The following is a 14,334-nucleotide window of genomic DNA, read 5'->3' on the forward strand; positions in this document are numbered from 1 at the left end:
ACTTTCCACAGAAGAGAGGCTCGAATTAGTTTCCAAATAGTGAAGAAATGGTGCCAATATATAGTTGTTTCCTTATGCGAAAAGGTGCCTCTAAAGGCTGAATTGACTTGACGTCTAGAGGGATGACTTAGTCAACTTTGAGACACAAAAATAAACTTTAAAAATTCAATTTTTCTTTCTTTTTAAATGTCTAGAAGGGATGCCCACGGGGCTTTGGATTGACGGTGAATAGGTGCATTATTAAGGCACTCCTTGCGATAAGTCACTGGTTCAAATCCCCCGTGGGTGCTTACCTACCAAAAAAAAAAAATTGTCTAAAAGGGACATGATAAAATAATTTTTCTTTTAACTCGAATGAATTATTTTCGACTCTTACAAAATCATAATGCCAAATATACATTATGAAGACCAAACCTAGTTACAATTTCAACACCTTAGATAAATTATTCAGATCAACAAGAGATACATCTAGTCTTTGCAGTCTAAAACAAGGTCAAACTGACCATAGACAATCTAGGTCAAACCTGGTCAAATAGAGATAAGTAGTTCACAAATTTAGGTTTTCCTAGAAGAGATTCATTCTGCCCAGATTAGGTCTCCTGAACAAGATATATGTCCACTTCAAATTTGGCCTCCTGCTTGTCTCAGGAATTCAGTCTGCTCAAAACTTTGATCTGCCCAAAACTTTGGTCTGTCTAGGAGATAAATTGTTTACCCAGAAGTGTAAGATTGATTTGAATGCTTGAACAAAAGATGATCCGAGTTGTGCTCAATGGAGGAGGCCAAATGGCCTTTATATAGAGATCAAAGGAGCCCGAATAGACACATCTCTAGGGCTAGGCCGACTTGAAGCCGACCTTATGTTTGAAGTCACATTCACTGCAATCCTTCAAATTGGGGCTTTTATAGATCAGCTAGAATTTGCTCAATATTGTTCTGAGTTTTTCTGGGTTTTGTAAGAAGAACCCATTGTTGAAATTTCAGAATTTTCTGGGCAATATTCGAGCTAGAAATAAACATCCTTTCAACAATGTGTTTTATCAGTGAACTGGGTAATTCACACCACTTTGTGAGCTTGATTTTGGCTTGGATTTAAGCCAAACTATTTTTAGGTTTTTATGGGTTTGGTGTGAGGAGCCTCCGGTTAAATTTTCAGAATTTTTGGAGTAGTATTGAGGGCAAAAACACCAGTTCATCTTCAACAACAACAACATAATTTCTAGGCAATGCGAATTAATTATTTGGGTTATTTTGTTGGGCCTTTGCAACAACAATAAGGGGAGCTTGAAATTTTAAAATTTATTGGCTCATGGATGAGTCACTGAGGCAGCTTGCAGCCCTTAGCGTTGACCCTCTTGTTAGAAGAAATTTGATAAGGAGAATTTTTGGAGGGTTCAGATCTAGAAAAGATGAGGAGCCAAAGAAAGAGCAGTCTCCAAAACCCCCAAAGAAGAGAAGAAATTAAATGAGAAGAGAGTAGATATGTTTTACATGTCAGGGAACATGGACACCGGATCACAAATGTAAAATTAGAGGGGACAGAGACGCAAACAAGCCTGCTAAAATTGAAGTAGAGTTGGCAAGGAACTCAAGCCAATTGAATATGAAGAAGATTGAAGGATCCTTAATTAGACAAGAGTCTACTATAGATGAGCCCATTGGTTCTCATGTACCATCATATGAAGTTGTTGATAGCAGGCTAGATTTATATTCGAGTGAGTATAGTGAGGAGTCAATGGACACTATGGGAAACATTCAGGATGATGGGTCACCAGTGATGATTCAGCAGGAGCAGCATATGGTGGAGCATGAGTCAGCTCAGGAGGATGATATGCATAGTATGCATGATGATCCTTTTGGGGAAAGTCAGTTGGAGGTTCTTATTGAGCCCATGATGGAGGAGCATAAGCAGCCATCCTTGGGGCCATCCATTGATGAGGAGCAGATACATGTGCAGACAGCTAATAGGGTGGCAGTATTTGCAAACACATGTCTTCAGGAGGTGCTGGAGTATGACAAGATAGTTTGGCAAGAGATTGGTGGACTAGATGAGCGTGGAGTTTCCTATCAGGCGAGGGAGATGGCAGTGCATCCATCTTTGGGTCTACCCATTGATGAGGTGCAAATCGATGTAGTGGCAGTCAGCCGAGCTACAGAATTTTCAGGCAGCAACCCTCTCCAGGAGTACATAGACGAGGCTTGCAGCACAGTTTGCCCACTTTTTCCCATTAGAGGGAGAGAGGCAGGATTTCTTGGACATGTTTTGATTGTCCAGGTAGAGCATCAGGAGTTGAGCATGGACCAGTATCAACATAGCAGACGTATTCCTTGCACAGGAGTCCATGCATTGGATTGGTGAGAGATCATGAGCTGGTACCCTATTGATGGAGTATCATTTTTAGTCAGAGGCATTGTATTGCATGAGCCCTTAGAGGTGAGGGGTATTACATGCTTCAGTTGGCAGCAAGATGTAGGCTGGCCACTCATCAGTATCTCAGCACAGCATCAACATGATGAGATTGACCTTGGTTTATGCCAAGAGTTGGATTGGAGAGAGGTGATGAGTTGGTACGCAGTGGATGGAGCAACATTCACAATTGGAGTTATAGCACAGCAGGAGCCTTGGAGCCTTGATACTTGTTCTTGGTGGCATTGGGATCTAGGAGGATTTGTTGATGACAGGTTCAATCAGAGATTAGGATGGGATCCGAGCATTGAGGGGTCCATTCATGATGGGTTGACACAGGAGGAGAGCATGACCCAGTGGTCCGTATGGGATCCGGGCATTGGGCCTTAGTTGCATCTGGACACCAAATTGGTCCACAGATTTGGATTTCTTGAGGACAAGCAATCTTGGAGCAGGAGGATTGTCATGTCCCCATTTTTATTCTGCTTCATAGTACGACCAGGGTGGATTTCCAAGGCAGGGGATGGCTAGGTCAGTGGAGTAGGTTTATGTCATCAGGGGTCCCGATGGAGTTTTGAGGAGGTTTTATGGGATTTTATGGCATTCGCTTGGCATATTCCATCATCCGCACAGTTTGCCTTTCGTTCTGTCGCATTCCGACAACTTTCAAAAATTAGTGTTATTATTGGGCATAACTTAATTAATTATGCTCGAGGTGGCATTCCGGGAGATTAATTGATGGAACACCTCAATGTAATAGCTCGTTGGAATCGGAACAACAAGATCTACAAGATGTGATGATGAGAAGAGACTTCCAGTGGCCAAAGAGAGTATGGTGGGCGATTTTCCATTTTCCTTAGTTAAAAATGACTTTAATTAGTTATTTAATTAAGGAAAAATAACTAATTAGAGAAAAAGGGCCAAAAGTGACTTAAGTGAAATAAAATAAAATTAAAAGGTCACTTGATAAAGTCAACGGAGGAGCTTCTAGAATAATAATAAAATAATAAAATAAGATGCTTCTAGAGGCTTGGGGATCTATCCATGAGATCTATAAAAGAGGAGGAGAAGGTCATTTGGAAACATCTTGGATCTTGGATTTGGTATTGTTTCTTGTATGAGAGGTTGAGAACCCAGTTCTCTACTCCAGCAGTAGCCCCAGGACGGAAACCCTTAGGTGATTCAGTGAGAGTGGGCGAGGACCCACCTCTTCCCTTGGTGAATCCATTCAGGGTTCACAGGTTGCAATTATTTGATTTCCTGTTTCAGTTTGGAGGCCAATTTCAGTGTTATTATCTTGGAGGGTCATTTCTAGCTATTGTATTGGCATATATATATTCTATATAATAAAGCTGGATTTTGTTTCTGCATTTCTCATTGTTCTTCACATTGTTATTTTTAATGAGATTTTTATGCAATTTATGGATTTATGGTTTGGGTTTTACATTGCAATCTTCTATTAAGTAGATGAAAATTTTATGTGAAAGGTTTGTTCCAAAAGTTTTTCATTTGGGACATTACACAAGACAAGGCTGACCTAGTAGAGTGTGCCTCAGCCAATCAAGCCTCCACCATCCAAAGTGTAGTCATTCTTCCTCAAGGAATGCACCCAAGGGAAGTATGTACAACAAAGAAGAGAGTGCACGACCTCATGAAATGAAGTATATTCATCATAGTAAACCATGCCAACACCAAAAAACAATCAAAAATCAATGAAACATTGGGAGACCCTAAGTTGATGGGTTTCCCTATCGATGAATGCACGAAGAGTCAATCAAATGTGTCTTATGCTAAGCAAAACCATTGTTAAATTTCTCCACATGCTAGAGACAAGTCTCCAGAATAAATGATGATGCCCCAAGGTGATGCTTCATGGAAAATATGCATCAAACCAACATATAACCATCAACAACACAAACTCTGAATGCTACCTGCTTGGACAGGGTCTTCAATCTGAGATAGCCCTCATGTTATATAAAGGGGTAGCAAGAGTCGAAACCAATATCAGCAGATGTGATGCAAAGAATGTTTGAACCTAATTCTTTAGAAAGGGTCATTATTGTGGCTAGAAGAGTAGAAAGCCATATTGAAGCTACTAAGGAAAAGGTACCCGACTCCAGTTAAAGGGGTTATTCATATGATACAGGGCCAATGAAGAGGAAAGTACAGAATGCCAAAGATCAAAATCCTTAGAAGTATGCCTACTTAAAAACCTAATCCCTCAATCTCAAACCTGTATTGTAAATGCTTGGATTAAAATATGTTCGTATAAAATTATGCAAGGATTAATCTCACTTTTATACCAGCTTATTCAAGCCATGAGAATAAAAAACAATGTCCTTTCTACTTATGTAATAGTATCAATATGTTTTGAAAGAAAAAGCCATGCCCATTATTATTGAGGAAGACAGTAAAAAGCCACAATACAAGAACACATATATACTTACATTGATTCAGTGCTGCCTTGGACGATCTATACGAATGCCATCCACCTAACCTATTGTCACCAATAGAACCCACCCTAGCACTTAGATTTACAACAATTGCAGCTGCTCTTCCAGTGCCTTTCCCTCCCCCGTTCCTCAGTAATGGCCACATATGCTGGAAATGCAAGGCAAGAAAATCATGTCATACTTTATAATAAAAAAGAAATCAAGAATTAGAAGCATAAACACTTAAAACAGTAAATAGCTACTTCCAAAGTGGGTCCTATTACTTTCCTACAAAACTAGTTTATCTAGAGTCTATACTGTTTTTTTTTCAATTAATTTGAATTACTTTGGACAGACCACAAAAAATAAACCTTATGACAATTACAACCCATCAAATGTTCAATAGAAAGTACATAAATAGATTGTGAAGCCCTCTAGTCCAAATCTAGGGGGAAAAGATAAAAGATAAGTTTAAATGAAGTAATGGCACTACACATTAGTTATGAGTTTTATTTGGCTCTTTCACCCACAATATGTAATGATGTTTTCACGATGTGCAAAGAGGCTTTGGACATCAACTACATAGGAAATCAAGTAAATGCAAGCCATATTAAGTCTATTCCTAAAGGGATGCGGAAGGACACAGTGACCAGTTAGTGACCTATTATTATGCTTAATGCATACTACAAATAGCTAGTTAAAGCTCTTCCTACAAGTATCAGATGTATAGCTGCTTAAATTGTTCTGCCTAAGCAAGTGTGGTTAATTACTATCCTAGATAATTTTATTACAGCTTGGAAAAGTCTTGAATGGAAAGGGGAGGACATCCAATTTATTTTTTTTGAAAGTTGACTTCAATAAGATGTGACAAAATTGAGTGAGATTAGATTACATTCTTTATGAGCTCTCTTGGCTGAGATCTGGGACTCCTTTCTTAGAGCAGTTAAAACTCTGGTTTCAAATACCTCTTCCAGGGTGCATTAATGGAGAATTATAAGAAGAGATTCTGCTTCACCAGTCCATTGGACAAGGTTATGCTTTGGCCTCTTACTTTATGTTACGGTGGTTGATGTTCCATGCTATCTTCTTGAAGTTGCTTGAGTACAAGCTCAAATATAAGGAATCTCCTTTTCAGGTGGACAGTAGTTATTAGATGTCCATTTTGCCAATGACCCAATGCACACTCAACAACTATCCCATGTTTCCATTAAGGATACAGTGGGTTTCTTTGAATATTTTGGTAAGGTTGTTGGAGGAATCATTATTGAGGAAAAATGAGGGACTCCCATCATAGCAAGACGATTTTATTGCTTGGCTTATTGTGAAATGGAAATTCGTTCAACTAGTACATATTGCTTGTGTTTTAGGAATCCCATTTGGAAGTCATATGCATGTCAAAGTTCTTTGGGAAACTTCAGGTGTTTATTGCAGGAAAAATTATTATCACAAATAGAATCCATGTTGCATGTCATGATACACATTCTTTAATCTTCTTATCTCTTTCCCTCTGGTGCAAGGTTTAGGTAGATGGAAATGCTTATTTGGCATATTCTTTGGTGGATGTAAGATGGAAATGGTGCTTGGTTTAGTTTACTGACACCTTTACACTTTTGCAAATAAAGGATGAAGGACTTGGCTTGATAGATATTCATGCTCAGGTGTTTGTGTTAGCAACAAAATGAATTTTCAATCCCATAAACAGTAATGTCTTTGGTGGAACTATCGCCTCAAAATCTAGTAGGTCTCGTGAGAGGAATCAGAAAACCAGAGCCAGACCAAGGGATAACACTATGAGGTGGAGGCACACTGTCACCACAACTCACCACCTCCTCTTTAGTGGACTTTCACCACAAGGGAGGCTTCCCTGTATTGGTCACCTAATAGGTATTCAAAGTCTATGGCTTAGAGGTGACAAAGGATAGGCTCAGGAATGGCACTCAACTTAAGGACAAGGCTCAATTCAACAAAGACAAGGCAAAGCGTGCACTCCAAGAGGCCTATTTAGGGCACTTATGACCTAGGGTTTAATGAATAGGCAAGGGAAAAAGGCTTACCAAGGTGCATAAGGCCAAGAAAAGGCTTGTTAAAGATGTCACATGATCAACAATTGGAGCAACAAACCTTCAAAGATCCCTAAGCTAAAGCCTAGGGTTAGATTAGGGTTTACCCTAGGGCTTGTGACATAAGCCCTAAAAAGGAAGAATTTCCCATGGAAAAGGGTCGATTTTAGTGCAATGAAGCTCAAACCACGTGAATAACCCTCCCACAAGCCAACGCACTCCTCCTAGCTGAATTTTGCCCTATGCCCTAGCCTATTGGCTTGCCTTAAAGGGCTAAAATTGTGAGGGAGATAAAGAAAGGTTTAAAAAGATGTTTTCCTATGGTGTGATCACCTATGTGGATGCTAGTGCTTGATCGTGTTGGAAAATCAAAGTAATTGGAGATTACAGTTGATTTTCCTTACTTGATAATTACTTGTGAATTTTGTTGGCTTATTAAATTCTTTATGTTCTTTTTCTTCATCAAGCAATTATCAAAATATAAGCATGAAGATCACAAGAAACAATAAACACAAGATATAGGCTCTACACCAGGAAAAATCCCACAATTAGGGAAAACCTAAACAATCCCCTTCTTATAGAATCAGATCAAATGAGATTTCCAAGACCAAGACCAAGACAAATGCCTCCATAAGATCCCCAAGTCAGCCCTCCAATCATTGTCACAAACCTGCCCTTTAGATGCCTTTGTCTCACAGAGAAATTTGTCCTCCCTATAGCTTGTACTTCATAGATCTCATGATCCTTCTCTAGCTCGCATAACACAGTTAGTACAGTCCTTTTGTGGCTCACGATATTGTCCTTCTTTGGCTCGCATATTATCACAAAGGTAGTCTTCCTTCAGCTCGCATTTTACTGCAGAAATATTGCCTCAGGAACTCGCAACTTTTCAAATCACATATCACAGAAAAACTCGCATCCTTCAAGATTATTTTGTCACAGAAAACTTGCATCTATTCAAGATTCCATATCACAAAAAACTTGCTTCTATGGCTTTTATATTACCAGAAACCTTCAACGAACTTACCACAAAACACCACAGCTTTTCTTGTCTTTTTGGTGGAGGATTCGCCCCAATTAATAGTTGTTCATCACTATGAAGGGTCACGTTCTCAGCGGGCCGACCTGACCATCTAGAGGGCAGACTTGGTCTTATGGAGGTAAATTTGATTCTTTTTTACAAAACAAAAATTATTTTCCTTTTTCTTACAAAGAGTCCAAATGGACTTTGTCTCAAATTTAATTCGTTGACTCAATCAAAACCTAGAAGCATGAAGAACATGCTTAACTAAAAAAATAATAATAATAAAAATATTTTTCTTCTTTTTGCTTTAATTACAAGTACAAAGACAAATATGAACACCGAACCTAGTTACTTTTCCAACCGATCCCTGGGTGATGGAGTTTAGGGGAAACCTACTAATGGAAAAATCACACCCTAGTATGGAGTGAGGTAAAGAAAAACCCTAGCTATCACTTTATGAGGGGATAAATTCATGAAGAGAGCTTAACATGAAGATTCATTCAAGGGATTGCCATACATTCTTTTAGTTAAGACACGCAATACTTTTCCAAGATTCCATAGAAGAATATTCAATAAAATTAGCACATAGACACCCTAACAACAAACATTCCATGCAATAACCATTCAAAGATAATCAATAATAAGAGTACTTACAAGAAATGCATGAACAAGTCCTTATTATCCCAAAATGATGCCTCCATAACAAGAGCTTATCTTCAAAAAACAAAATTTGCACAATAGATCACATCTCCACAAGAATTCAAGACACAATAGCTAGGTTGAAATCCTCGAAGGAGGTCACCAAATTGTTCAACCAGTAATGATGAGAAATAAGAATGTGTTGACCTCTATTTATATGAGGTTTACCTCAATCAATTTTAGCCAATGAAGCCCATAAAACAAGTTTGACATGGAATAAACCTTGGGTACAAGCCAATCTCTCATGGATTCAGATACACTGACTGCATGATTATTCGAATGCCGATTGGGCAGGCAGTGTGGAGGATCACTGGAGCACTTCTTAGTGTTGTTTCTCTTTGAATTCTGCTTCAATATCATGGATGAGCAGGAAGCAGAAGTTGATTGTCATAAGCACCGTCGAGATCGGATACATATCTACGAGTATGATTTCGTATGAAGCCGCCTGGTTGGGGAAGCTCTCCAATGAGCTGTTTGTACACATGATGAATACCACTATGATTCTCTGTAACAACCAGAGGTGGGATTCGATTATTGAGGAATCCCGTATTCAACGATTGCTCCAGCAGATAGACATCAAACACTACCTTATCTGGGATATGGTAAGAGCAAGGAGGCTACATCACATTAAGATGATGTACAAGTCAATACACTTTGTCAAAGCCCCGGGGAAAGATCAAATCTGTGATTTTCCCAAATGACTCGGAGTCGTCAAGAAACCCTTGTACAAGGGTCCTGCATGTTGCATACATTGAGCTCTGGGAGCTTTGGGGGCTTGCGGTTCTTACTGGAGCAACATAAGACCACAGGGTGACTCACCCTCCCCTTAGTGGTGCGCACTGGAACAAGATGATTCCCTCTCTTGTAGGACAAGATGATTCTCTCTCTTGTGGAACAGGATGATTCGATCTCCTGTGTAGCAGGATGATTAGTTCTCCTGTGAGGTCTGGATGATGTGTTCTCCATGACAAATTTAGCAGGATGATTAGTTCTCCTGTGAGGCCTGGATGATGTCTTCTCCATGGTGATTGTAGCAGGATGATTAGTTCTCCTGTGAGGACGGGATTGATTAAGTTCTCCTGTCAAGGCATCCTACCCATGCAGTCTAGGACTAATGGGAAGTACCATAGTAGTACCGATGGACGCATCGCTGTATCTACCGTACTCCCTATGCTAGGATGACCTTCATTGATCTAGGATCAATGATACTGGTCTGAGACCAGTGGTAGGAGTTGTACCCCCTACGACATTGACTTCGGGTCGATTGAGGACTGGTCTGGAACTAGTGGTACACACTCTGAGACTGACTTTAAGTCAGTGGACTGGTTTGGGACCAGTGGAAGGAGTTGTACCTACTATGACGCTGACTTCGGGTCGGTTGAGACTGGTCTAGGACCAGTGGTACATACTCTAAGACTGACTACGTGTCAGTACAGGACTGGTCTAGGACCAGGGAGAGTGGTACGTACTATGACGCTGACTTTGGATCGGTTGAGACTGGTCTAGGATCAGTGATACACTCTCTAAGACTGCGATACTAGTCTGGGATCAGTGGTAGGAGTGGTACCCACTATGACGCTGACTTTCGGTCGGTTGAGACTGGTCTAGGACCAGTGGTACTGTTAAAAGTGGCAACCAGGGCAAAACTTCATGTGGGTCATCTTATTCATGGCTAATAATATTTTTATTAGATTCCTCTCGTCGAGAGGTGTAGGATTGATATAAAGATCATCCAATTCCAATAAGTATTCAAGGAGATATGAATTTATTTTGATTATGGAATTATTATCAAGCCGACCTACAACTCATGTAGGCTCAGAAGCCCAACAGTGGCATCTATTCACCCACCAACGTTGTGTATAAATATAAGAGGACTTTTCCTCATTTAAACTCACTCATCTCATCACATCTCTCTCTCTCTACTGCGCAGATATGAGTCTCTTCTTTTCCGCGCTGAAATGGGTCTCTCTCTCTCACACATGTGAAGCCGGAAGCTGTTGAATTTGAAGTTGCAACTACAGAAGTAAAGATTGACTTGCGTGGCTTAGAAGATCTCTTCTTTGGAACTGCGTTGTAGGTTCATCTAAACCTCCTTTGAAAGCCGCAACTTTTGGTGGTGGAATGAAGTCAATCCGACGAACGGTTTGCAAGATATCAACTGCCCTAGTTTGAAGCCGAAAACTGCTGAAACTGAAGCTGCAACTGCAGAAGCAAAGATTGACTTGCGTGGCATAGAAGATCTCCTCATCTGAACTACGCTGTAGGTTCATCTGAACCTCCTCTGGAAGCCGAAACTTTTGGTGGTGGAATGAAGTCAACCCGACTGTCGGTTTGTGAGATATGGTCTGCCCTAGTTTGATAATGAAGCCGCTAATGCTGATGCTACTGATCTAGGGTTTGCTACTGCTGATATGAATCAGATTTATTGTACTATCTCTCTCTGTTGAATTATTGAAGATAAAAGAAGATTTGATCAAAGGGTTTCCCCACACATTGTAGGGTTTGTCCCTAGCTAGCCACCACATCTTGTGTCTCTTGTCTTGGCTTGTTTTCTGTCAATCGTTTAATGTTCTATCTGCACTTTACTTTATGTACATGTGATTGCTAATCGGTGGAATATAATAAGAAAAAGAAGCAAACTGTTATAAGCATAGAACATACCATAACTTAACATGGTATCAGAGCTGAGGTGAAGACAAAGCCCGAGCAAGAGCAAGAGAAATCATTGAAGAGAAGATTGGCAAGGCTATCCTAAAAAGAATTATGGGGTCCTCAACACTCTTTCCTGCCGAAGACAAGCTCCGTGAGAAAGCTAACTATCACAGATGGAAGATGTCTATCGATCTAACCCTTGAAGATCAAGGAGTGCTGGACCATGTAAGAGGCAATATTGTTGAGCCTTCATCAAATGAATCTGTTGCTGACTGGAACAAATGGAAAAATGGAGAAGTCAAAACAAAGAAGATCATCCGGGACTCTATCGACAAGCGCTTGGTGGCCTACATCTCTGATCTAGACACCTCCAAGGAAATCTACGACAGACTGGTGAGTTTATTTAAAGTTAATGATGCAAATCAAGTTCTGTTTCTTAGAAATAAGTTGAGGGAAATCAAGAAGGGTAAAGATGAAAGTATGCAAGCATACTTCTTAAGAATCACCGAGATCAAGAACGATCTCCTATCTATTGGGGAAACCATTACTGACAGAGAAATGGCACTCACAACTCTCGGAGGATTACCATGTGAATGGTATGTGTTCAGGACTACTCTTCTGAACAATAATGTAATTCCTAGTTTCGAGGAATTAATGGCTAGATGCATTCAAGAACAAACAAGGGTAGAAGAGCAGGAAATGCCCTTGCCTAAAGATCCTCCTGCTGCTTTTTCTTCTCATGCTAAGAAAAGAAATAATTTTGGGTCTAAATCGAAAAGAAAGGCTGGATTTAAGGGTGGAAGAAAAGGACGATGTTTCATTTGCAATAAAGCAGGTCACTATGCAAGGGAATGCCCTGATAGAAAGGACTCTCACCGTGACGATGATCAAAACCCCTCTCATGGTAATCGAAGGAATGGAAAATTCAACAACAAAGGAAAAAGGAATGCGGGAAATCAAGGAAGAGGACAACCATTCAAGAAGGCTAGAAATTCCAGGTATGAATCTAACATTGTTGACGATAAGCAGGCTGAATATTATCTACCAGCTGCTCTATCTACCTCCGCTCCTTCGGACTCAATGGGAATTTGGCTCATTGATAGTGGTGCCTCAAGACACTTCACTGGTTACAAAGAAGTACTCTATAATCTAGTAGAGAAAGAAACTAACCTGGAAATTGTCCTTGGAGATGACATGAAATACCTAGTGAAAGGTGTAGGCAATGTTTCTCTTAAACTGAATCAAGGTAATACGATTCACTTACAAGATGTATTATATGTACCTGATCTCAAAAAGAACCTGGTATCCATCTCGGCAATGGAAGACAAAGGCTATAAGGTAACCTTCAGCGATGGTAAGGTACGCATATGGAAAAATAATGTTAAAGATGCTTTCACTCTTGGGTTTCGAGTTGATTCTTTATATCAAGTCGGTTGAAGTCCACTAGGTGTCATGTCTTGTGACACAACGCTTCAGTCCGAACTTTGGCATCGGAGGTTTGCCCACCTTCATTACAAAGCTCTACCCGATGTAAGACAGATGGTAACAGGGATGCCTGAATTCCAAGTAGAGAAAGAAGGTGTATGTCTGGAATGTGCCGAAGGAAAGCTCAAAAGGGGACCATTCCCTTCAAGTCAAAGCAAGACCTCCGATATATTACAACTAGTTCACTCAGACATATCAGGTATGATGCCTGTGAACTCCTTGGGAGGATACTCATATTATCTCACTTTTACAGATGACCATTCTCGAAAGACCTGGATATACTTCTTGAAAAAGAAGGATGAAGTGTTCCCTTGGTTCCGACACTTCAAAGTCCTAATCGAGAATCAAACCGAAAAGAAGATCAAGACCTTAAGAACTGACAATGGGACTGAATATGAATCTAATGAGTTCCATGATTTTTGTAAAGAGGCTGGCATCAAGAGGGAGACTACTACACCATATACTCCTGAACAAAATGGTGTGGCAGAAAGGAAGAACCACACAATTATGGAAGTTGTCCGGGCCATGCTACATGATCAAAGTCTTCCTAAGTTTCTATGGGCTGAAGCTGCAAACACTGCCGTATACGTACAAAATTGATGCCCTCATCAAGCATTGGGTTCCAAGACTCCTGAAGAAAAATTCACCGGTAAGAAACCTGATGTTTCTCATTTTAAAATTTTTGGAAGCCCTGTATACTTTCATGTGCCGAAAGAGAAAAGAAATAAATTGGGAGCATCTGGAAAGAAGGGAATTTTCGTGGGCTATGGTGAAAATACTAAAAGCTATAGAATCTGTGTAGCCGGTCAAAGGGAAGTCATAATTAGTCATGATGTCACCTTTGACGAAGATATGGCTCTCAGCAAGGTGATCAATCTTCCGACTTTGAGGAGCTCTCAAGAAGCCGACACCAGGGAACCGAAAGAAAAGGATGATGAATCAATGCCTGATGTAGAAGAACCCATGGATCCGATTGATCCTCCTCCATATGAGCCTTCCTCTTCTAGGAAGAGGCCTTCATGGCTTAAGGGGTTACTTGATGATGCTGAAGGACATGCTGCACCCCGAGGAACCTTTCGTGAAAGTAAGAAACCTAATAGGTATCAAGGATACCTGACCATCATGAGCACGATCATACAAAATGAGCCTTCGTCATTCTCAGATACCGTCAAGCATCAAGTATGGAAGGATGCTATGATCGAAGAATATGAGTCTATCATAAACAATGATGTTTGGGAAGTAGTTCCCAGATCCCAGGAAGCTCGGAAAAGTATAAGGCTCGTTTTGTTGCTCGAGGTTTCTCCCAAAAGGAAGGTATAGACTATGATGAGATATTTGCACCTGTTGCCAGATATACGACCATCCGCTTGATCATAACCCTTGCCGCTTCACAAGGATGGAACCTACATCAGATGGATGTCAAGACTGCGTTCTTGCATGGCTCGATCAAAGAAGAGGTCTACGTGGAGCAACCCGAAGGATTTGAGATTTATGATCGAAAATCTCATGTATGCAGGTTGAAGAAAGCTCTCTATGGGCTGAAGCAAGCACCCCGAGCATGGTATGAGAGGATCA

The 14,334-nt window shown here is 40.4% G+C and overlaps 1 protein-coding gene across 4 annotated transcripts in view; it reads right to left on the reverse strand.

Moving 5' to 3' along the window:
* Window positions 1-14,334, reverse strand: part of LOC149227922 (NAD(P)-binding Rossmann-fold superfamily protein) — a 380,332-nt gene that overhangs the window by 106,551 nt on the left and 259,447 nt on the right. For all 4 annotated transcript variants that reach the window (XM_089377984.1, XM_089377986.1, XM_089377985.1 and 1 more), the window contains exon 5: window positions 4,855-5,008. In XM_089377984.1, coding sequence (XP_089234110.1) covers window positions 4,855-5,008 — 154 coding nt within the window. The remainder of the gene's footprint in view (window positions 1-4,854; window positions 5,009-14,334) is intronic.

Source organism: Pinus tabuliformis, chromosome J, assembly GCF_031772625.1.
Source record: "Pinus tabuliformis cultivar Carrire ecotype Pingquan chromosome J, CPIR1, whole genome shotgun sequence".
NCBI classification, from domain to species: Eukaryota; Viridiplantae; Streptophyta; class Pinopsida; order Pinales; family Pinaceae; genus Pinus; species Pinus tabuliformis.